Source organism: Xenopus tropicalis, chromosome 5 (assembly GCF_000004195.4).
Source record: "Xenopus tropicalis strain Nigerian chromosome 5, UCB_Xtro_10.0, whole genome shotgun sequence".
NCBI lineage: Eukaryota > Metazoa > Chordata > Amphibia > Anura > Pipidae > Xenopus > Xenopus tropicalis.
The window spans coordinates 122285259-122309151 of NC_030681.2; the positions used below are offsets into that span (position 1 = coordinate 122285259).

General features: G+C 37.7%; 1 protein-coding gene across 2 annotated transcripts; it reads right to left on the reverse strand.

Moving 5' to 3' along the window:
* Positions 1 to 1273: 1273 nt before the first annotated feature.
* LOC100493771 (gamma-glutamyltranspeptidase 1-like) lies at positions 1274 to 22628 on the reverse strand. Of its 2 annotated transcripts, none has more exons than XM_002937335.5 (12): positions 22486 to 22628; positions 20283 to 20406; positions 18623 to 18776; positions 17383 to 17536; positions 15670 to 15876; positions 13637 to 13789; positions 10582 to 10669; positions 8774 to 8945; positions 5201 to 5363; positions 3234 to 3404; positions 2065 to 2149; positions 1274 to 1638 (listed from the first exon to the last, which is right to left on the reverse strand). In XM_002937335.5, exons 2-12 carry the CDS (start codon positions 20380 to 20382, stop codon positions 1391 to 1393), a joined length of 1695 nt encoding a protein of 564 aa, XP_002937381.3. In that variant the 5' UTR covers positions 20383 to 20406; positions 22486 to 22628; the 3' UTR covers positions 1274 to 1390. The 2 variants fall into 2 exon arrangements, with proteins under 2 accessions (XP_002937381.3, XP_004914421.2); XM_004914364.4 differs by having other exon boundaries at positions 1274 to 1644; positions 22486 to 22626.
* Between the last annotated feature and the right edge of the window lie 1265 nt (positions 22629 to 23893).

Genomic DNA, 23893 nt, shown 5'->3' on the forward strand with positions numbered 1-23893 from the left:
TGTGCTGGATATAATTTAATTCCATATCAGTGCAGTACTTACATAAATAGGTACTTTGTTTTGTTCCTGCTTCCTATATCTTTGCAGACCTTATCAGCAGTACACACCACTCCTTTACCTATATATATCCTTTGACATAGCATCATACATGTATAAACAGATTTTTACAGCTTTCTTTATCATATTACACATAAAACTGAAAAACGTAGGTCACAATACAGAAAAAACATATTCAGGGAATACTATCCTGTACAGGTATAAGATCCCTTATCCAGAAACCCATTATCCAGAATGTTCTGAATTAAAGAAAGCCCGTCTCCCATAGACTTCATTATAAGCAATAATTCTAATTTTTAAAAATGATTACCTTTTTCTCTGTAATAATAAAACAGTACCTTGTACTTGATCTCAACTAAGATATAATGAATCCTTATTGGCGGCGAAACAATCCTATTGGGTTTAAATATTTAGCAGATTTTTTAGCAGACTTAAGATATGGAGATCCAAATAACGTAAAGATCCCTTATCCGGAACGCCTTAGGTCCCGAGAATTATGCATAACAGGTCCTATACCTGTACTTATCATTCTTACATCAATATATATTCATTATATGCTGTGTTATGCTAATGTGATGATTTGGCCCTAGGGCCAAGGCACAACGAGGACTACATCAATGAGCCATTATGTTCCTTCATCTGACAGAAAAATCAAGCCTGACAGATATGGGATGGGGGGTCTCATACACTATGAAATTCTCTCTGTATTTGTGTAAAGGAAATATTAATGATGTCTATGTATAAAAAAAATGAATTAGCTATGAATATGTATAGATACTCATGTTACAGTTCTTTTTCCAGTTTGCCCTAGAGTTCCATTTACTGTTCCTGTAACCTTCATCCCCCCCATCTGAATTATAAACCTCCTGTAAGAATTCTCCTTGGGGACCAAGTCAAGAATTGATAACATTGAATAACACTGAATTCCTGTCCAGGTAAAAAATGCAAAGCAATTTGAGTTGTTGACTCTTAATGTGATACTAATAGATAGAATATCAGTTCTCAGAATGATGTTTTTTCTTAAAGGAAGGAAGTAGACCCAGCTACATGAATAAGAGGAAATATACTCCTTAGGAAAGTATGACAACTGATATAATGTTTCTACCAGTGGTGCACTATATTAGTGTACTAGTGTTAGTGTACTAGATTACTTTCATCAAAGTATCTCATGAATTTATGTACAGTTTTACAGAACATGGTCATGCAGTGCAGGCAGTGATGATAATTACCTTTTTATTAGAATTGTTCTACCACATTCTCAAGAAATTTTAAGAAACTGATAATGCAACTAAGAAAACTAGGGAACCATTTAGAATGTTGTTTCTCCTGGCATTTACTTCATGCAGTATCCCATTGCACAGCCATCTGCTCTGGGATCTGATCCAGCCCACCACACCTTGCTATCATTACTACAGACATCACTGGGCCTCCACCAGTCCCCTTTGGAGATGATCTGGCCACGTCCAAATAGCTTCCTATCGTGGCTACAAATTGGCCAGTGGATCTCATGGCCTCTTGCTTCCAGTTCATCCGCTGTCATCTTGGAAATTCCATCCTCAAGGTACAGCTGCCATTTCTGGCCTGTAACTTTCGGGAATAACAAATAAAATTTATAGAATATATGTATCAAATAAAAATGTATGATTTATAAAATCAAAATAAACCACATGAACACAAATGGACAATGCTTTTTTTATCCTTATAGTTGATTTCAGGGAAAGGCACGTTTAGCACCCCAATAGTTACAGATAAAAATTCCCTCATCTGCTGATCTGATATTTACCAAACTGGGCTAAGCTGTCCCGTTTCAAAAAAATTTGTGAAAAGGCAAAAATTTGCAAAAGGCATTGAAGTCAATTATGGTTTTTATGCAGCGACTTTTTGCAAGCTGAGCAACTTGAGCTAGGGCTATTTTTTTTGCTGCGAAACCTATTGAAAAATGTTGCCCATCACTACTAACAAGTACCACACTTGGATATCCATAAAGTCAGAAAATAATTCAATTACCTTGTTTGTAGTATTCTACATAAAAGCGAGGAGCATCAAGGGCTTGCTGAGGATTCATCCCAAATTCTGCCATGTTTAAAAGAACCTGTTAAATGAATTAGTGGCACAGAACATGACAACTGTAAACACAGCAGCTAAATGGTTAAGTGACTCCACTATACAAACAACATTCTGCAGAAGAATGAATGAACCTGTCAATCTCCCATTGGGTTTTACATATAGAAATGTGTAGTTGCACAATGAATGACTAATCACTAATGTATTTTTAAGTTTGCTAGTGTTAAGGCAGTGCTGTGCCATTTCCTACAGACAGCTGCCTTAAGCATATTTTATATTTGAGAATTTGTAAGATATAACACTGAGGGGCTACTCTCACTTTCATTCTTATCGTCGCTATGGACGCATATGGAGAAGTCAATGCTGGGCACTGGACTTTATTTTATATTTAAAGTAAAGAACAAGTAGAAAAGAAGTGCATGCTGGGTACTGGAGCTTATTTACAGTAAGCACAATTAGAAATAAAAAAGGTGCAGCTGTTTTGCACTGCTTTGAGGCATCTATGTGCTAATTAAACAAAGTGATTCATAGAACAGAATATTCTGCTTTTCTGTCAAGGGTCTAGTATTCCCTGCCATGAAGTCATTTGGTAACAATATTTATACTGAAATATGATGTTATGCATATCCTTGCTATTTACAAAGCAATGTGACATGTCACAATTTAAAGGGACAGTCCACAGGCCATGGTGTAAATAACTGAGAGGTAGGCTGAAAGAAGAGGGTCTGAAAATATTAATATATAGGGGTAATTCACAATGCCCCATGCAGTATGCAAAGCAGAGCTATTAATTCACCCTATTTAGTCAGGAGGTACCCAAATTGAACCTCCCCTCACCGGCCTCCCATCACCTTAATCCATTCTCCCATAATTTTCCATTTTTTCATTAGCAAGCATGGGGATAATTTAATAAAAGGTGCAATGTTTAGTCATCAATAGCTACCAATAGCTACCAATCAGCAGGAAGCATTTACTTATCACGTGTTTGAACACAAACATCTGATTGGGTGTTATGCGTGACTCAACCTCTGAAATCTTTAAAGCTTTTATTGCATTCCCCCCAAGTATGAACCTAACTCAAGCTGCTTTCCACGTAGTTTGGCTCTACTTACCTGAACGTGTCCCTGAGCTTGCATGAATGCTCCCATCACACCAAAACAACACAACAAGTCCTGCGTATCTGCAGTTGTAGCCATGGCGGGGATGATGGTATGAAAGGGACGTTTGCCAGGTGCTAAGCAGTTTGGATGGTCCTTTGACAGTGAAAAGTTTTTCCCTCGGTTCTAAAAAAAAATGCATGAAACCAACATGAAACATTTTAGATTAAAATTAATTGCCAGTAATAGCATTTATTTGCCAAAAAAGTTTTTGGTAACTTTCTCATTAAAATGACTATTACCCACCTCAAAGCCTAGAACATGGTTTAAAGAACTGTAAATTACTAACCAGTTGTTCATGTTTAAGTCTGATGTAGAGAGGGATATTCTGAGACAATTTGCAATTGGTTTAATTGAATGAAAGACTGAAATATGAATACAAGAGGTCCTGGATGGAAAGATTCATAAAATAAAAAGTTGCAATACCAATAAATTGTATCCTTACAGAGCATTTGTTTTTGAGATGTCGGGGTCAGTGACCCCCATTTAAAAGCTGGAAAAAGTAAGTAGTAGGCAAATAATTCAAATTCTATGAAAAAGAAAAAATGAAGGTCAATTGAAAAGATGCTTAAAATTAGCCAATACCCCTTTAATTTTACCAATAGGACAAAAATGAACCTTGTTATTAAATACGTCCAGAGACCTCTCACACTTTATAATAGGCCCTTCTTCATTTAATTGTGGGTTCTGAATAGCTTCAGTATGTGAAACCCCCAAAACACATTGGGAAGGGGGATACATGAATCTGCAGATTTTAGAAGGATATGATACAAGACTTATTTTAACTTTGGTGCAAGACAGAAAACACTGCTTTCAGGCCCTTTTACTAAATACCTGTTGTTTAGGTGCAGAGGCAGGGCTAAAGCATGGTAGAAGAGAGTGGCCCATAGCGCAGCATTAATAACAGGACCCTAGAGTTAAGCGCATTTAGAGATACAGGCAAAACTTTTATACTCAGCTTTCTCCACATGTGCAGAAAGGGGACATCCTCCATGATGATTAATAAGCTCCAAGATGTCCTAGTATTATTAGAAAGCCTGGAAGGCCCCATCATATATATTTCTTACTGTTAGGCAGAGTTTTGTGCCTCTGGGGCACCAGCCTTCCAACATTATTGATAATGATTATTACATTCTATAGGGGATAAAGGTGATCAAACACTGACTGATGGCAACTGAAGGGATGGCAGCTGTATGAGGGGGTCAAACACGGTATGGCCACTGTACTATCATTCCCTTTGTGCAGGCCAGAGCTCATCTGTAGATGCACCACGCATTTATAACACAGTATATTTTATTAGTTATTAGGGAAGTGATTATAACTGGCAGAAGCAGAAGCTGAATTGCATTTCAAGTGCATGTAAATTTGAGAGCCAAACTTCCTCTATTAAACAGAAAGTTTTATTCTGGCGCAGGGGAGGGTGAAGCATTCTTCTGCAGTACATAATACTGCCCCTGCCCAGCCCATGGAACAGCTTGATGCTCAACAGGAGTAAGAGAGGAAGATTATTGGCCTGAACTGGCTTTGATAATGAAATCCCTTAGTTCCTTTTATATTGATATTTTTTGCAGTTTATATATGCTGATATAACATGTGGGTAACCCACAACACAATACAGGTTTGGGTGAAGACACACAGAGCTACTTAGTAGCAGCTACTTGTCATGGCTACTAAACGCCAGAAAATACCCTGCCATAGACAATACTGAGAACTGCCTTTGCTATAGAGACAATAATCAGTACATGATCAGTATTGTCTAGTTTTGTTGTTGTGACAAGTAGCTGTCACTAGTAGCTCCGTGTGTCTTCACCCTTTATGAACCTAAGTTTAGTTCATTTGTGATAGGGAAGGAAACTGTCCATATTGTTCAGTGTATCTTCCAGCATCAGTAATGTACATTAGGCAAAACAAACCCCCCTTACTTGCAAGGTAAACCCACAGGCCTCTGGCACTAGTCCTGTGCCAAAATCTTGATAATTGCTGTTTATAAAAGAACAGGCATTGCCTTGGGGATCTACCACAGAAAAATAAACGGTGTCACTCCCAGTTTCATAAGGGTTTCCATGGGTATTATCTTCTGATGCTCTGAAAATGCAAACAAGGTAGACAATAGTGATTATCTGGCAAATGCAATAACTACACAAATTAATTTAACCCCTTTAGATTCTACATCTTTGTGAGTAAGGCACTCTAAGTCCAACAGTTTTGGCCTGTAATCTCAGTATGTTAATATATTCTAAGTTCCCTGTCTGTTATTAAAAAAGTGTTGTGTACATTTCTAGCACTATATTAATAGGTAATGATGGCACTTTGTTAATAGGTAATGGGATACACGCCCAAAGAGCTGCATATGATTACAGCAATTATTTTTCTGTTAGCAAAAGAAAATACCCACCAACAAATTGCTTTTGTAGGAATACAAATCTTCTAACATCTTCATGTAGAACATAGTGTTACCTTTGCACATGCCTCACATAGAATGGAGACATTTGTATACCATACATAGTAATATGTTTGAATATTTATATACCTGGTTGCTCAGAATAGAAAGATGGAACAGACATATGAAGCACAGGACCTGCACTAAGGAAAAGAAACAGCACTGATGTTCGCTGAGGTTCAGGCAGTCATCAAGTAGGCCACTGCAATAGGCATTTAATTCCTTGACTCACTGGTACTTTCTCACTGTATTATCTTTTATTTATAAAGCTCTGGTATCAATTCCTTCCCCAGGGTCAGTTATATCAGTTATCTTTCCTGTGTGTTTTTAGAGTGTGGAAGGAGACCCACATAAACTATCCTTGCTGATAGTGCCCTGGCACAAATAGTTATTATTCCCCCACTAGTGAGAGAAATTTTTATTGCAAATTATTCACAACCCCAGTGGCCCATATATTTAATTGCTTCCCCGCTGCCAGGCCTGCTGCTCCATTTTCTATTGCCCTCACTGAACCTGTGCTATGGCTCTCCAAAATGTTCCTGACTGCACCAGGCCCAGAGAGACTGCTATAAGATGCCATGAACAACTCAGGGGGGTAATTTACAAATTTTGGGCAAATTTGCACCTGGGCAGCAACTCATGGCAATCAATCAGATGATTTCTTTCAGTGTTCAACCTGCAGCTGACTGAAAAGCCTAACAGCTGATTGGTTACTATTGGTTACTGCCTGGGTGCAAATTTGCCCAGTGTTTATAAATGAGCCCCAACTCTATTAATGGGATGCTGGGGGGCTGTTTGGGCCTCTGTGGACTTGTAATGCCAGGGCCTATTTAAATCCCAGTCTGGACCTGGCATACACCTTGTTATTTCCATACAGAATAGGAAGACTGCATTTCCCAAACAGTTGCCTTAAAATAGTGTGATCCTATTAATATTTTTATTAAGTTTGTCAGATAGCAAAAATCCATACAGTCGTTGTATGCTTGCCCAGAGTTGCTAGGTGGCACTGCAGTTCTTACCTTATTATTTTATAGGTATTGTACAGGACAAAACAAGAAGTCCAAGCTAACAGAATGAAAACCAATTCCAAAGTCTGGCGCCTTTTATGGCAATGTGATTTTCTATGTTATTCCAGTCCTATGATGTGAGGCCCAACCCAGCCAGTAAACTTAAGTAAACACTTTTATCTTAAGTACACAAAGCTGTCTAACACACACTGGTACCAGTCCGTACGGGGCAGCGGGTTCTGCTCATGAAGTCATTTTCTAAAGGGCAATTGTTAGATAAACTGAGTGTGTAATGTCTTTTTTTAAGGATATTCAAAATAAGAGAATGCAGAATTTTTTACCAGGAAGTTTGACTTAAGTTGGGGATTGTTTTACTGAAATATTTAGGTCCCATTTAAGGCTGTTTTTTTAGGAAATTATACTTTACTTATAAGTTATTGAAAGGAAATGGGATTTAATCTTGTGTTAGTCCCATTTGCAATCTCATTGAGATGAGTAGTGTGATGCTTACAATTGCACTGTGTCTAAAGAATACACCTCTGCTCAGATCATTTGAAGGAGTATATTAAGGAGTAAGAGACCCAAGAGGCCCGATTTATGGGCATTAAATCAACAGGCACAAAACAACAGCTGCTTCAGCATACACTATCACTTATTATGCAGTGTACCTATCAGCAACTGGGCACACAAACCCTACTGAAGTAGATAAATCCCTTTGTTGACACATGAGCTTGTAGGTCACTCCATAGGTTTATTTTGTTGTCTTCAGTGTTAGGTCTATAGGTAAGGGTGGCAAGCTCCACCCCCTCCCACCCTCCTGCTTATCACCTAACCGCCACCACGGCATCTATTAAAACCCCTCCTCCACCTCCTCCACCCGCAAACTATACAAGGGTTAAGGTGGCCATACATGCACCGATATTATCATGCAAAACTTCGTTTTGTATAATATTCAGTGCGTGTATGGTGGGAGACAATGCAACCGATATGGGCAAATGCCTTGGATATTGGTCGTTTTGTAGATCAGGTGGGATAGAAAATTTTGATCGGGCGCCTTTGGAAGTACCCGAGCAAAGGCAAGTGTTTAGCACTAAATCATCAGATAGGGGAAGAATTATTTTGTTTCTGCATATCTGACGATTCAAGATCGTTCCCACCCTCCACTGATGTTCAGGGCTGAATCGTCAGACATGGAGGTAGAAACAATAGAAATTCTACCTCCATGTCTGACGATTCAGCCCTGAACATCAGTGGAGGGTGGGAATGATCTTGGTTGCATGAAAGATCAAAATAGCTATGTGTATGGCTACCTTTAGTCTTCTTCTGATGAACGTTCAGATATTGGTTGTATGTTTAAATGCAACAATCTAAACCTAACATTCAGACTGAAATTGTAGGATAAAGCCCTAAAAATAACAAATCGGAGGATGTTCTGAACATGAAATAGTTGGCAGACACCAATTGTACAAAAGTGACTTCCATTGTAGGTCCGATATTGTCCTATACACAATATATGTGCAGATTTTTTCGTTAGCTGACTAAGATTTTCTTACCTGGGTGATTGACTAAATGACTTATCGCCATGGTACGAAAATCATCTGGGCAATAATTCAGAGCCAACATACAGTCCGAATAGTGTATGAAATTAGGTTTTGTATGATTTTATCAGTATGTCTATGGCCAGCTTAAGTCAGAAGCAAGCCCACCTGCCTTTATTTACCTTCCCTGCTCCTTATCTAAGTAACACGGCAGCACAGATGAGTCAATGGATGCTTCCTGCCAAAAGACAGTTGCCTGACACACGGTGATACTTGTTGCAGCTAAAAAACACCAGAAAATACCGTGCCATAGACAATACTGAAAACTGTCACTGCTAAAACATTGATAGACACAATTATATCATAAACCTAACTCTCCCAATCAAGAAAAAAACTGTAAAGGAAATGATTAACAAGTAGAACAAGCCTGGAGGCATTTTATCAACATTAAAACTAAAAATAGAACAGAATGAGGAATGGTTATTAAATGAATGGAAATGTTGCCATTACCTTTGCAGATTGATAAGCTTTGCTCTTCTTTCAGCGTAGGATTTACTGAGCAACTGTTCCACAGGTACAGAAGTATAAGCAGGGTCAGTGCAGTACCATGAACCATCTAAAGCACTTAACTTCAGAACTTCAGTTAGGATGTGCAGATAATCTGTGCTATTGTGGCCCATATCTGAAATGCATCAAAGGCAGGGTAAGCCAGGGCCCATCTGTTATGCCCATAATAAGATGCCACCAAACTTATTAATGTGATAAAGAGAATGTGCACCTTACTGTATTGTACAACATGGCATCTGTGCTTACTTATAGAGATAAGTATTTCTGCACTGAAATAAAGGAGTACTTGGCTGGGAAACGTTTCTTTATATTCAAAGTTTTTGAACCTTTAACCTTCCCAAAATCTGGTGGATCCCTAGCCAGATATCAGTTATTCAGGTTGTTATTTTAGCCCCATATAGGGTTGCCACCTTTCCAGTTTGGAACCGGACAGGCCGTTTTATTATCCTGCCTGGTTTTGAAAGTTAAAAAAAATGGGCAAGCAGTGCAGGATGCAATGTCATAGCCATGCCCCCAATGTCACCGGACATTACCCTAATGCAGGGATCCCCAACCTTTTATACCCGTGAGCCACATTCAAGTGGAAAAAGTGTTGGGGAGCAACACAAGCATTAGAAATGGTTCCTGGGGGAACAAATATAATTGGCTACATAATTGCCTCTATGTTGGCTGGCAGCCTACAGAAGGTTCTATTTGGCATTATACTTGGTTTTTATGCAACTAAAACTTACCTCCTTACCAGAAATTCAAAAATAAGCCCCTGCTTTGAGGCCACAAAGAGCAACATGCAAGGTCTTGGTGAGCATGTTGTTTCTGGGGGTTTTGGGGTCCTGTTTAATGTGTTATTACAGTTTTGTTAAAAAAGGTGAAATTGCCTTTTAAGCTAAGTCTCAGTTCCCCCGAGAGACCTGTTTAGCTTATTAGTTACAATTGTATCTCAGTGCAGGGGGGGATTTTTACATTTCTGGGCTCTCTGCCAAAAGCCCACTTATTTAATTAAAAGTGAGAAACAATGTATCTAAGTGCAGGTGTCGCTCCTTAAAATTTCTCTGCCAAAAGCTACTTTTAATTAAATTTGTATCTTTTTTAGCTTCAGTGCAGGAAATCAAAGGGAAATGAGGGACTTTTCAGTAAGAATCCAGGACTACGGGTTGAGCGGTCAAAAGAGGGACTGTTCCATGAAAATCAGGACAGTTGGGAGGTATATTTGGGTGACCAGTAAGTACTACCTGTGAACTGGTTGCTATAGGTAACTAGACTTTGTTATGAACATCTGTCACAAGTAGGCATTATTATTAGTCATTTCAGCTTTGCTATTTTTTTTAATTTTGCATCTATGCGTAGATACAATTTTAATTTACCTAAATACAACAACAACAACAACAAACATTTGTAAAGCGCTTTTCTCCCGTAGGACCCAAAGCACAATAGCTGTTACAGTCAAGGCCAATAGCAAACAGTGGTAGGTTCAGAAAAACAAAGAATGTTACATATAAAATGCACAGCAATCTCCACTGAGGAAGAGCTTCAGTCTCTATGAATGTCCTGTTCTCTGCTAGAGTGGTCCTGCAACTGTAATTAACTGGCCCCACACAACATTGAACCCGTGCCATATTGGAAAACATATAAGAAAATTGTTCCTCGATAGGACTCTACTGTGCCCTATAAGCCCAGCAGTGGCAGGGTAATAGCTGAACACTCACTCACTAGATATTGTTATCCAAGTCAGTTCAACTTAGGGTGCTTTGTACCTTTCAAATGAAAGCTTTCCAGCATATTTAGAGCCATAAGAGCTATGATTCCTTGTCCATTTGGAGGTAATTCCCAAACTTTTATTCCCTGGGTAGAAAAAAATATAATTCCCATTAGTTTCAAGTATTCTTTAACAAGAACATGTTTTTAGTTTTATTTAGTTGTCCATTAAAGATTGAAGTAGTGTTTAAATGCAAATACAACTAACTGTTCATCCTTAGTCCTGTGGCCTGTGTGGAGATTGGCAGGGTTTTGCCCTTCCTGCTAAAAATGCAGTTAAAATGTCCATAATCACCACCCCCCATGAAAAATGGCAGCACTGAATATCTTTGTGTCTTTCTCAGTTTGTGACCAGATGAGAATCACATGGAAATCACTAGTTCTGTTTCCACTGACAACAATGGGGAAAAAGTGAGTGATTTTTGTCATTATGACATTGTGTTTTGTATGGCAATCACACTGCAGACACTAACCCTGGGTGACATAGCCCTAGGCCTATCTACACTTCCACCTGCAATCCATTCCTGCATTCCATGCAACAAACTTGCAATCTATGGATTCTGGCAAATGCCCAAGGGGCTGCTGTAAGATGCCATACACAGTCACTGTTTGGGCCCCTGCGTACTTGAAATGACTGGGCCTATTTTGAAGCCCAGTCTGGACTTGGCAACAAATAGACAGAAAAATAATGGCAAACTATGATGGCAGTGTGGGTATATTATTAGGATTATTAGGATTAATAGGATTAGTAAGTGTGTGTTGAGCTCTTTGAGTTAATGCACTGGGTGTCCATGTGTCAAAAGAAACCAAATCATGTGTCAGAATATAGTTTGCTATCAGCAAGAAAGTATCAAAGGCCATTTGTGCTATAAATGTTAACTACAGAATTTAATGTAATTTAGAAGAGGAAGTGAATGTGTTGGTGAGATCATGGAAAAAGCCCAGAGCATGTTTCTCAGAGAAGGCTAGCCCATGAGAACTGTGCTGCCTGTGCTTCCCTGACTCCTGAAAGGCATGCAGTATAAGGTAGAGGTAATACTGAGGCTCACAATAGGGCAGGATAATCCAATGCACACAGTGGCATAACCTACTCAAATGCAGCAAAAACTTGTACTTGCTCATCCAATGTTGTGATGGTAAAGAAATCCTGCATTTAGTAGGTGTGTTTCTCTGATAATTAGCTTGTTGCATCACCACAATTACAAGTACAAAATACAATGATACTCTGACTCATCTTATTTGTAATTAAAGCAAAACTCAAAAATGTTCACTGAATTCCTGTTCAGTATTTGCATATAAGTACAAACTAGCAGCTTACATGCATAGTATTTGTGATGTTACTTTCCCAGGTTAAAACCAGGTTTAATTTTGTGACTGGGGACTGGAGTGGTTCATGTGGCTCTGCACCAGGGCTGGGTGTGGCACAAGCAAATAGAGGAAATAATGGCTGTTGACATGGGAGCCATATATTCTATCCATTCACAGGACAGGCCTGAAGGGCTTCTAACAGAAAACAAACAATATATTAGGGATTGAATGTGATATGTCTGCTAACTGCTAAACAAAGGGTTTTTGTAGTCCATTTCTTTTCAAGCAGTTATGGGGCATTAGTGCTATGAAAAAAGGTGAGAATTTTGTCTCAAGTGGCATTTTGCCTGCTGCCACCCAAAGTTAACTTTGGGTCTGAAAGGTAGGGCAGGTAAGGTGAATCACCCATAAACAGTTATATAAACTATTTCTAAACCTGGAACATCAGAGACATTCTTTCTTTTACTATAGTTTGTTTCCCAGCTTTTCTTGCTGTCGAAATGTCTTTTTACCATTTACAACAAATCAAAAAGAAAAAAAGCTTGTAGTTTCACACTCAACAAAACAATAGTGAATGGGCTACCTTTAATGGATAACTACATATTATTACAAAGTAAGCTAGGTGCCATGTATTTTTCAAATTCTTTGCCAGAATATGTTGACACTAAATAATAGGTTGTGTGAAGATCTGCGAGCAATGAGTGATTTCAGGCTGGCACATCCTGATATATCCTATGTTTTAGTGTAAAGGGCCCTGTACTATTAATGCAAGTTATTGTTTTCAAAGCACCATAGATTTAGCAGTATTTGTCCATATGCAATACACTAAAATAATGTTGCACAAGGTCCAGCACTCACACTAGTGCTATGGATTGAAGTGCCCTAGAGACACACTGAACTAGTGGTGCACTACCTCTGCAATGGTCAGTGTTTTGTTTTAGGTACCAATCAAATGATGGTAAATACTGCAAATATAGAAACTGTTAAAATGCTAAATTTAATATATTATATATTAATAGATTAATTATAGGAATACAGACAAATTCCCACTCAGAATGTGAGTTGGTAGTCCTCAAACAAATAGATACAACAAGATCCATTTGGAGGTCTTTCGTCACTCTTAAAGGAATATTGGAATATTCAAAACACATCAGTTAATAGAGCTTCTCCAGCAGAATCCTGCATTGAAATCTATTTTTTAAAAGGGCAAACAGATGTTTTTATATTTATTTTGGAATTCCACATGGAGGTAGCCATATTCTTCATTTCCCAGGGTGCCACAACCATGTGACCTGTGCTCTGATAAACTTCAGTCACACTTAACTGCTGCGCTGCAAGTTGAAGTGATATCATCCTCTCTCCCAGCAGCCGATCAGCAGAACAATAGGAAGGTAGCAAGATAGCAGCTCCCAGTAGGTATCAGAATAGCACTCAATAGTAAGAAATCCAAGTCTGGCTTGGGACTCCTCCAGTTACATGGGAGTAGGAGAAACAATAGGTTACCTGAAAGCAGTTCTAATGTGTAGCGCTGGCTCCTTCTGAAAGCTCAGACTCAGGCACAATGCACTAAGATGGCGCTTACACACCAATATTACAACTAAAAGAAATATACAGTATTTGTTGGTTCAAGAATAACATTTTAAATAGTAGCGTGAATTATTTGCTATGTAAACAGTGTAATTTAGAAATGAAGAGTACACCATAAAATCATGACAGAATCAAATCAATATACAACACCATTATTACCTTATATGTGGCATATATGGGTTGCACTTTTTCGGTTGCATGGCTTGCCAAGTCATCTAGCTGCATAACTCCGCCATTTTTCTTCACAATTTGCACAACAGCTTCTGCAATCCGACCTTCATAGAATCCCTTCTTCCCCATTTCAGACAAAACCTGTAATAACAAGATTTCTTATACCTTTACTGTAAACTGCTGGCTTAATCACTGTAAACCTAAAAACATTTGAATTTAACTTGCCTTACGGTAATGGCACACAGAGCACATACTTCACTATTGCAATACTGCAATATCAATCAATTAGTTTAACTTTCTTATTTTTATTCTCTTACAGGGAAATGGCACACTGGGCCACTTCCAGCATTTTGATATGTCTTGCATTTAATAGCCCAAAATATACTCATATACTTGAATGGCCTCTAAGCTACTATTGCTTATGTGTTTATCAGAGATGTTTAAGCACATTGTGCCATTTCCTAATATACTTGGTCCCTCATTAAAGAGATCCTTGGCTCTGTTAAGCAGGCTTCTACAGCGAGAAGCCTTTGAATATAGTGTGTCTTTGTTCCTCTGTACACTCACTCTGCTGGCCTATGGAGGGGTCAGACAGCTCTACCTAACCTGACAGTTGTCTCAAACTTCCTGCTATGTAGCCATTTTGCCTTCTTAAGAGGACTAATAGATTAATCTCAATTTAAGAACTTCTTAATTCAAGAACTTCAGGCTGGGAATTTAGGAACATTTAAGAGAATATAAATATATATATGCATTTACCCCAAATCCACATATAAATAAATCAGATATTTTTTGCCAATACTGTAATCTTGATATCTTAATCTGTGGTAAAATGTAATATTAATAAGCCATTATATCTCCACGGAATATTAGATTGTTATTAACATTTTGATAAAATTTGCTTTTTGTGGGTCAGCAGTTAACCAACCACGGTGAGGCAAAAAATGGTCTACACTCCTATAAAATATACTCTAGTCAACTGTGTCTTAATGAGCAAAGTCAATAGAATCTTAGTACAATGGAAAAAGGTTAAACTAGCATGAAGTGACTCATCAAGCTATAACTGGTATATTAATATATCTTTATCTATATTGCTCAACCTTAAATACATATTACAGCTCTGATGTGTCACGCGCAAGCCAATGGTCAGATGACAGAAACTTCAGTATGCAACATAACCCTGACACTCCAACAGATTCTCCATATCTTTCATAATTCCCCTACCACTCCCTAAGTAAACCCCCGCATTTCCAGACTGCTGTTTATGAACACAAGAAATGTACCGATTTCCTAATGAGCAGGCCCTATCAAGATCAGTATATCCACTATCTGCCACAGAACAGATAGTAGCAGAGTGTTGTACTTTGTTAGCCATAGAACTAAACCAGAAAATATAGATTAGGTGATAATTTTATTGGCTAACTAAATAGATTCAAAAAATGTAAGCTTTCCAGACTACTTAGGTACTTCTTCAGGCATGGTACAAAACAGATAGTAAAAGAAAGAATAATTATAGCATTTACTAAAGCACTACCAATGAATATAACAGGTATAGCAAGAGGTGAGCTTTCCAAATTTTTTTTGCTTATTTGACCAGTTTGAGACTCTAATTCACTGGGAATGAACAATGGGATTTTTGGAATTAAGACATGATAGAGCTGAACTGGCTTCTAGCCCTTTGCAGCCGATATACAAGAAGAGTGGGTAGTGCCATGATATAATTATAAAATAATAATGGAACAATAAAATTTCTTATATTTCTGAAATGGTGAAGACCTCATCAGTTAGGGCAAGCACAAAGTACTGTACATTCTGGAGGGCAGGCAAAGCAGTTATACAGATTGGTTCCTCATCAACTGTGTTATTAGTTATCACCTCTGTATTTAAACACAGACTAGACTTTTTTTATGACAAATGAAAGAGAAAATAAACTCTATAAATTTGCGTACCATACACATTCCTTCAAGTAAACACACAACAACTGGGCAATACAGTCTCAGTCATCTTATAAAAAAACCCACCTTAAATGTATTTGCCAAAGAAGGATTTCTGAAAAGCTGTCCATGTTGTGGAGCTTGCCCACCAATGAGCAATTCTTGCCCATACAGGTTATTTGGACTCTGGAAAAGGTGGGCTCTTTTATTCCATATGTAAGAACAAATTTCAGACACTGGGAAGCCATTTTCAGCCAGTTCAATTGCAGGCTTAAGTATCTCATCCAATGTTAGCTATAAAAAAGTGAATATTTAGTAACAGGTAAGGGAAAAAAGCCAAACCTTTTAAGTTTCAAAATATTGTGTCTTTGAATTATGCTTGTGCATAATATAATATTCTCATTATTTTGACCCCACTTTCGCCCCTTAAACTCTTCTGGTTTCACTTTTCAGCACCCCCACATTGGGCTTTTACACTGCTCTGGGCATGAAATAATTTTCAGTAAGCAGATAACCAGAGATAAGTTCTGGTAGCGAGACAAACTTCACATGTATGACTATGAAGAGGGAGATGCTGGATATTCAAGATGTTTGTTTCCCAGGCTTTTTGGCATTAGTAGCTAACAGTAGGCCATTAAGATTTACATAAAAAAACAAAAAAAACAATGAACACATAACTTATATTTCAACATAGTTTTCTTAATGGTCAAGGATACTCATCATTTGAAGAATTTAGTATAAAAATAGTTACCCCTTGATCTACTAGATTACTAGTTTTTTCGAAGAATATCGCTTATATTAATAACTGCTAGCTTCAACTACATCGCAGCTGCCATCTTTACAGATGACTTTGCTGAACTGCACATGCGCTGGTTGCTACTGGCTGGCATTGTACAGGGGGCCTGAAGGTAGTTTTGACATAGCATAGCATTTAACATACCATTGGTCTTTCTAGACAGAATATATTGCCTTACACAGATGCATTCATTTTGACTTTTCTTGCCACATCTCACCAAGTGTTTCCCATAATTTTGTACTTGGGTACTTATTTATCTATTATATTTTTTGTTGCTAAAGCAATTTGAGAATTTGTGACACCTCTAGAAAGGGTTCATTTTAAATGCTGACAATCCCCTTATTTTATATTCATGTTCCTTATCCCACCTGCTCTTCTGCTTCTTCACCTTCCCTTAGTTTAGCGGGTTTAGCTAAATGCTGTAAAGGGGGCAATACACAGTATAGTTGCCTTTCTAATCTTCTGTTGGTTTGGGCCAACAGCCTGAATGCCTAGAACAGGGCTCCCCAACCTTTTTTACTTGTGAGCCACACTCAGGTGTAAAAAGTGTTAGTGAGCCACACACGCATGAAAAAAGTTATTTGGGGATGCAAACAAAGTGTGATAGGATATTTGGACTGCCGGCCTGCAGGAGGCTCTGCTTGGAGTAAAACTGGGTCTCTGGGCTTCCAAAACTTGTCTCCAAGCCAGAAAATGGCCACCTACTTTGAGGCCACTGGGAGCAAATGGGGTGGTGAGCAACACTGTCACTGGTTGGGGATTACATGCTTAGAACAACAGAAAGTAAAGGGAAGATGCTGCTCCTCTTGACTTCCTCATCAGCAGGTTACATTTTTAAACATGCCCCATTAACAATCCAACTGATATCCATTGTTCGTCAATGAACCCCTCCAATAAATCACAACCGTATTACTTGAATATTGAATATTATAAAATCCATCTAAAATCTGAGAATCTAAGAGAAAACATTTACAAATTCCATAGTGGTTTCTATCACAAATTACCTTTTTACTTCCAAAGAAAGAAACAGTGTCAACCCAAGCAGCTGCAGCCCCAGGGACTGTGATGTTGAGTGCATGGGTTGGAGGGACAGGATTTTCCTCATTAAATCCTTTTTCTTTCAACAGATCAATGCTGAGCGTCATTGGAGATCTTCCACTGAGTGTAAATAGGTCAAGATTTTAAAAAACAAAGAGTAAATAACGGAGCTATGATACATACTTGCATTTGATAAATATGTTACAATTCCCAGCAATATTTAGCAGACAACACTTAGAGGGAGAAGCTGGGGACTATAAACAGTAATGCTTGAAATAAAAAGAATATACAGATTGCCAGTTCATGCCTCCCACACTCACACCTGGTTATCATTCCCCTTCAAATCAACTGAGAGTCCTTGGAATCATTTTGCTGAAGAAATAAATTAACAAGAAATGCATAACAGAAACTTTGAAAATTTAAGAAACCGATTGTTGCAAACAACATGGAGCAGGCTTGCCCATTCCACTTTGTCCAACATTTGTCCCAAGTAGAACCAAACCAGTGTGAGCAGTGACACTGTAGTACTTGTATGTCCTGGGTAAGCTGTTCACTTGCTGTGTCATGCCTGACTGTCTTATCTACATATTAGAAGTCATCAAATAGCGCAACCAATCATATAAACCACACAGAAAAGCAGCAGGATAAAATATAGAAGTCACAGAAGCCTCAGGTGACTTCTAATATGCTGGTGAACTATCAATGTTAAACTGAAGTATTCAGCAACATGTAACATGTGCTTGTCTATCAACATAGGTGGGGGATGTGAGGGAAACGTGGACCTAATAGGGGGCCAAAGGCAAGTGTTCCCTTGTGCATCTTAATCACAGTATGCCTTGGTGTGCTCAATGCCATATTACTGACACAGACAGTTTTATGGCACAAGGGCTTTCTGTTTGGCATTTTCATGGATGCAAATGTGCTGTCATTTTTTACATTTTACACTGCAGGGCAGTTCATAAATAAGGCACAATGTTTATTTATTTATTTATTTATACTAATAAAGGTCTTTGGTCCACCAGTCATTTTAATACACTTAACCTGATGACTCACTGCTTATTCTTGAGTAAAGCCCCAATAAGTGTACAATGAAACCTTAAAGCATAATGTATTAACAAAGTATTAAATGAACCTCAGCTCCAGTTGAGCCTGTAATATGACTGTATGTTGCACTTCAAACCAGAAATGTAACTTTCTGAGACATACCTTCCATTGAGTCCATGGAGCTGTTTAGTTTCTGCACTGTAATACAGACAAAAGCAGTCTCCACCGATTCCAGTGCTACAGGGTTCAGTAACATTAAGGGCAGCAGCAACAGCAACCGCGGCATCAGCTGCATTTCCCCCTTTTTTCAGAATATCTATGTAATTCAATATAGAATAATAATACATTTCATTACTATAACTGGTTTACAAGACACCTGAGCCAAGATTCTTGCCTTTGAGGTTTGTGGTGAACTTTGACAAGGAGAAAACAGGGATATCAGCATTCTGATACTGTGAAGTTCTTGAATTTGTTTATGTATTATATCGCAAACATTATTCTGTTGCACAGGCGTTGCCCAGTTCATATAAACTTTATCTTAACTGCCATTGTGCAGTATTGGATGGACAAGTTAACAATAAGCTGCTGCTCAAGAATTCATTTTAATGGGAGACAAGAAATGATTGACTTCAGTCATTACACAGTCAGTAGCATGTTAATAGTGCTATGTTGCAGACATTGCGTACCACATTCTACTGCTTACTGCTTTCTTTTATTGTCTGTCTGAAACTACGTAAGCACATTAATCAGATTGGGTATAATTACCAACTGTACTAGTGCGGAGGAAAAACATTCTTCCTCAGACTTTTAAGCACTAGATTATGTAAAATATTGTTACATGGAAAAGAAATAAAAGAGATACAGGTATGGGATCCCTTATCTGGAAACCCATTATCCAGAAAGATCTGAATTACGAAAAAGCCCGTCTCCCATAGACTCCATATTAATCAAATAATTCAGAATTTTAAAACTGATTTCCTTTTTCTCTGTAGAAATAAAACCGTACCTTGTAATTGATCCCAACTAAGATATAAATCCAGAATGCTCGGGACCAAGGGTATTCCGGATAAGGGGTCTTTCCGTTATTTGGATCTCCATACCTTAAGTCTACTAAAAAATCAATAAACCATTAATCAAACCCAATAGGGTAAGGATTAATTATATCTAAGTTGGCATCAAGTACTGGGTACTGTTTTATTATTACAGAAAAAAAGGGAATCAATCTTAAAAATCTGAATTATTTGAGTCAATGGGAGACAGGCTTTCCGTAATTCAGAGCTTTCTGGATAATGGGTTTCCAGATAAGGGATCCCATAACTGTATGTATATATATATATACTGTATACTGTATATATATATATATATAGCGAACCCAGGGTGGCACTCTGCTTCAGCTCTTACCTCGGGTGCAAGGTAAATGATTTAAATATCCAAAAAAGATCAGCAACACCGAGTTATATTCCAAAAACAATCAGTTGTGTATTAAAAACGCATGAACAGCCAACGTTACGTTTTGGTCCCCATCTGGACCTTTCTCAAGGCAACCATGCTAACCAACCCCATGTTCTATTTATCCATAGTGAACCAGCACATATATATATATATATAACCTGAACATGGGCCGGCACTCACATTGAATGAAAACAATATTGCCAGGGTGCAGAATCAGAAAACTAATAAATAAATACTAGTAAAGTGAGACCGCACTCACAGGACTTGTGAAAGAAAAAAGTGGTCTTTATTAGAAAACACCATTTGCGATATCAGTCGTCTCGTGGAACTGAATATCGTACGAAAGTAGTTTTAGCAATAGGAACATTACCTAGGCCAATATCTGTTGCAAGCGGCTGACTTGATGCTACACAACCACCAGTACACACAACAGGGGATCGTCTTGAAATGAAATCCAGTTCAGTCATCATTTGACAGCTCTGTCAGTCTTTCAGCTAAGAGATAAGTAAAGTTAAAATCATCAGTATTAACTTTTATTCTAGTCGCAACCTTATTAGAGTGATGTTAAGTATTTAAGTAAGGTACATTACTATGGATGTTTTAACATGCACTTGTCATGTCATGCCGTTGTATATGTTCTATCCTATGGCAACCTAATAAGTGATGGCATTCTGCCTTTTTCTTACTTGATAGATGATATTTTGTTAGAATCAATTCTATTTCTTTATCTTTTACATAATTCATTCTTAAAGTAACTTAACACATTACTGACTCTGTTACATGGATGACATTTGTGAGGCAGAAAGCTTGCTAAAATGTTCTAAATGGTGTTTTCATATAATGATACCCTTTTATGCACAAACTTGATTTTGTTCTCATTCTTCACCAGAAATATATGTTCTGCATATTTTGTACTAGTGTATAAGGCCACAATTTCATGTGTACCCAGAGAGTCATATTTTTGTATACAGAGTGTATTTTTGTAAACAAAATGTTCTTGGAACTGCTAAATAAGCAGCATAATATCATATTACCTGATATCACACCCAAAAACACCCTTTTCACCTCTTATATCAGTTATTGGTCACTTTGAAGTTAATTCTGTATGTTTAATGTATAAACTCATTTATTGTACAGTGCTGTGAAATATATTGGTGCTTTATAAGTAAAAATTAAATAATAATTATGCTGCTAATTTTTTTTAGAACCAGAGGATAATGCACACTATGGAGATAAAGCGAACAGGCGGAGAACAATAAAGGCAGTGAGAGAATAGACTAGAATAAAAGTGCATTACACTAGGACAATAAGCTCAAGATACAAAGAAGGACTAGATATGATAAAAATGGTTACAAATGGCAGAGACAGAAATCAAACCAGGTAGTACACCTTCAGCTAGTTCATCAAAAGTCGCACACAAATGTGCAGTTGTGAAAAATAAATAGCGACCACAACTTACTCAGCAATTTTCAATATGAAAAGTTGCGAATGGGTTAATAAAAATTGTGTAAAGTCATGAAAAAAATCACAAGAGTTTTTCATTCATTTGTCAAGTTGAAAAAATTGTGATTGGCACAGAAATCCCAATTTTCAGTTTGCTTGAATGCTGAAAATATACCCAGTGAGTTCTTTCAGCTGGCGTCATGTACATTTTTTTTTAATTTTTGTGGTCATTTCTTGATAAATCAGCAAATTGTGACTTTCTATTTTATCCAATGGTAGCATGACAGATTATTAACAAGCTGTTCATCTGAGAGTTTTCCTAGATTACCCCTAAACTAGGGTAACATGCAGGTCAAGACTGGAATTTAAAATAGGACCTGGCATTTTAAGTACAGCCTCTCCACAGGCCCAATAAATAGTGACTGCCTATGCTATCTTACAGCAGCCCCTCTGGCATTTGCCAGAATCCACAGGCTGTCAGTCCAGATCTGGTGAAAAATATTTTCTGGTACCAATGTAATTAATAAGAAAGACAACAGATAAATGGGGGCCAGGTCTGTCACCATGCATGTTCCTTTTGAGGAGCACCAGTGTGCATCTCTAGGCTGCTTTGGTGAGCAGAGTGTGCATAGATACTAGGGAACTACCAGCAGCCTGGATGTAGCAGTAATTCTAGGGTTCCCTTAGCAGGTTGCATAACTGAGCTGCAACCTTCTTGCGCCAATGCCATTATAAACACTGAGCTGGAAGTGACGCCATTGCAACACAAATACAGAGAAATAGCATGTACAGCTACTGTTTTAGTGCTATCCATATTGGTTTATTGCGAACAAGTTGTAGTAGATGCCACTTTTTGTTTCCATGCCATTTGTTTCTAATGATTATTGGTTAGACATTAACCAGTGCTTTACATAATATACAGAAAGGCATGAATTAGAAAAAGTAAAAAAGTCTTTATTAGGACATAATGAAAGCCTAAAGCATTTGTGCCTAATGGAGCACTTACTCATTAGTGCTGATTATTGGGCCAAAACCAGATTCTTCTTGTTCTCCTAAAAATATATCCCAATTTCTGCTTGACATGACAATATTAAATGTTGTTATACATAAAACAAGAAGCAGAAACTTACCAGAGTGAGTGATACTGATCTGGTCAGACTTTGGACTTATCCTGTAGCTCACAACAGCAGGAAAGGGCCGGACGGGTTAACAGTTAACTCGGATGGGGTTCTTCTTCCTTTCTACAATATATGAGAAGTGTCTTTGTCCTAGGGAGCTAGCAGAGTATTCAACAGAGAATATAAAGAGTAAAATAACTGCTCTCAAAAGAGACACAACGGTCCATATATAAATACACTTTGATAAAGGCTGTGGAAGCAGCCGAAACGTTAGCTTTATGCTATAATAAATTTTCTTTTTTGTTTCACACTAAGTCCTGTGAGTGCGGCTCATATGTTTGCATGTATATATATATATATATATATATATATATATATATAGAGAGAGAGAGAGAGAGAGAGAGAGAGAGAGAGAGAGATAGTCTATGTTGCCTCTTTCCTTCTTTCACATGGAGGTCTCTGACGCTAGGTTATATGGGACCCTAGCAACCAGATGTCAAAATTCTAAACTGGAGAGCTGCTGCACAAAAAGCTAAATAATTAAAAAACAGCAAATAACAAAAAATAAAGACCAGTTGCAAACTGTCTTAGAATAACACTTTCTACATCATACTAAAAGTTAATTTAAAGCAAAAAAAAAACCTCTAAATCTTATGTTATGTATGTAGATAGCAGCAGCTGCTATTTGGTTGCTAGAGCTCACTTACCCTATCAACCGACTCCTTATAAAAATGACCATAGGGATTTGAATTGTAAGCACTAGCAGGAAATGACTTATGGTAAGGGAAGATCAGTGAGGGTGGGGAGAGTTTAAGCTAGATTTGTCATGTTTTTTAGAGGGTAATTTAGAATTATTTAATGTCTGTATGAGGCCACTCTCTTGGTTATTTGTTTTTAACTCTCACAAAAAAAAGAAGTTAAAATTAGTAAAAAGAAAAATTATTTAGTTACGGAGTTCAGTGACCCTAGCAACCAGCATTTTACTCTACAGGCTAAATGGAAACAGAACAGCAAGGTGTATGATTCAACAAATATAACAATGAGAATGAACTGAAAGCTGCTTGGAATATGTCTTACTATAAACATTCTATTGTACCGCTGAACATACAATTTATTTAAGTATTAATTTCCCATTTACGGTATTTACTACTGCAGTTTAGATAAATATATAAGGCTATTATCACCCATCAAAAAGCAAGGAAGATAAAGCAATTGTTGTACAGGTATGGGACCTGTTATCCAGAATGCATGGGACCTGGGGTTTTCCGGATAAGGGGTCTTTCTGTAATTTGAATCTCCATAACTTAAATCTGCTAAAAATCATTTAAATACTGAATAAACCCAATTGGATTGTTTTGCCTCCAGTAAGGATTAATTATATTTTAGTTGGGATCAAGTACAAGGTACTGTTTTATTATTA

Coding starts and splice junctions, on each gene's coding strand:
- LOC100493771 (XM_004914364.4), bottom strand. CDS start 20,382: ATGATGACTGAACTGGATTTCATTTCAAGACGATCCCCTGTTGTGTGT. Junction 18,777..20,282: donor TGCAACAGATATTGGCCTAG/GTAATGTTCCTA, acceptor TGAATTACATAG/ATATTCTGAAAAAAGGGGGA. Junction 10,670..13,636: donor CCATATATGCCACATATAAG/GTAATAATGGTG, acceptor TTTTCTACCCAG/GGAATAAAAGTTTGGGAATT.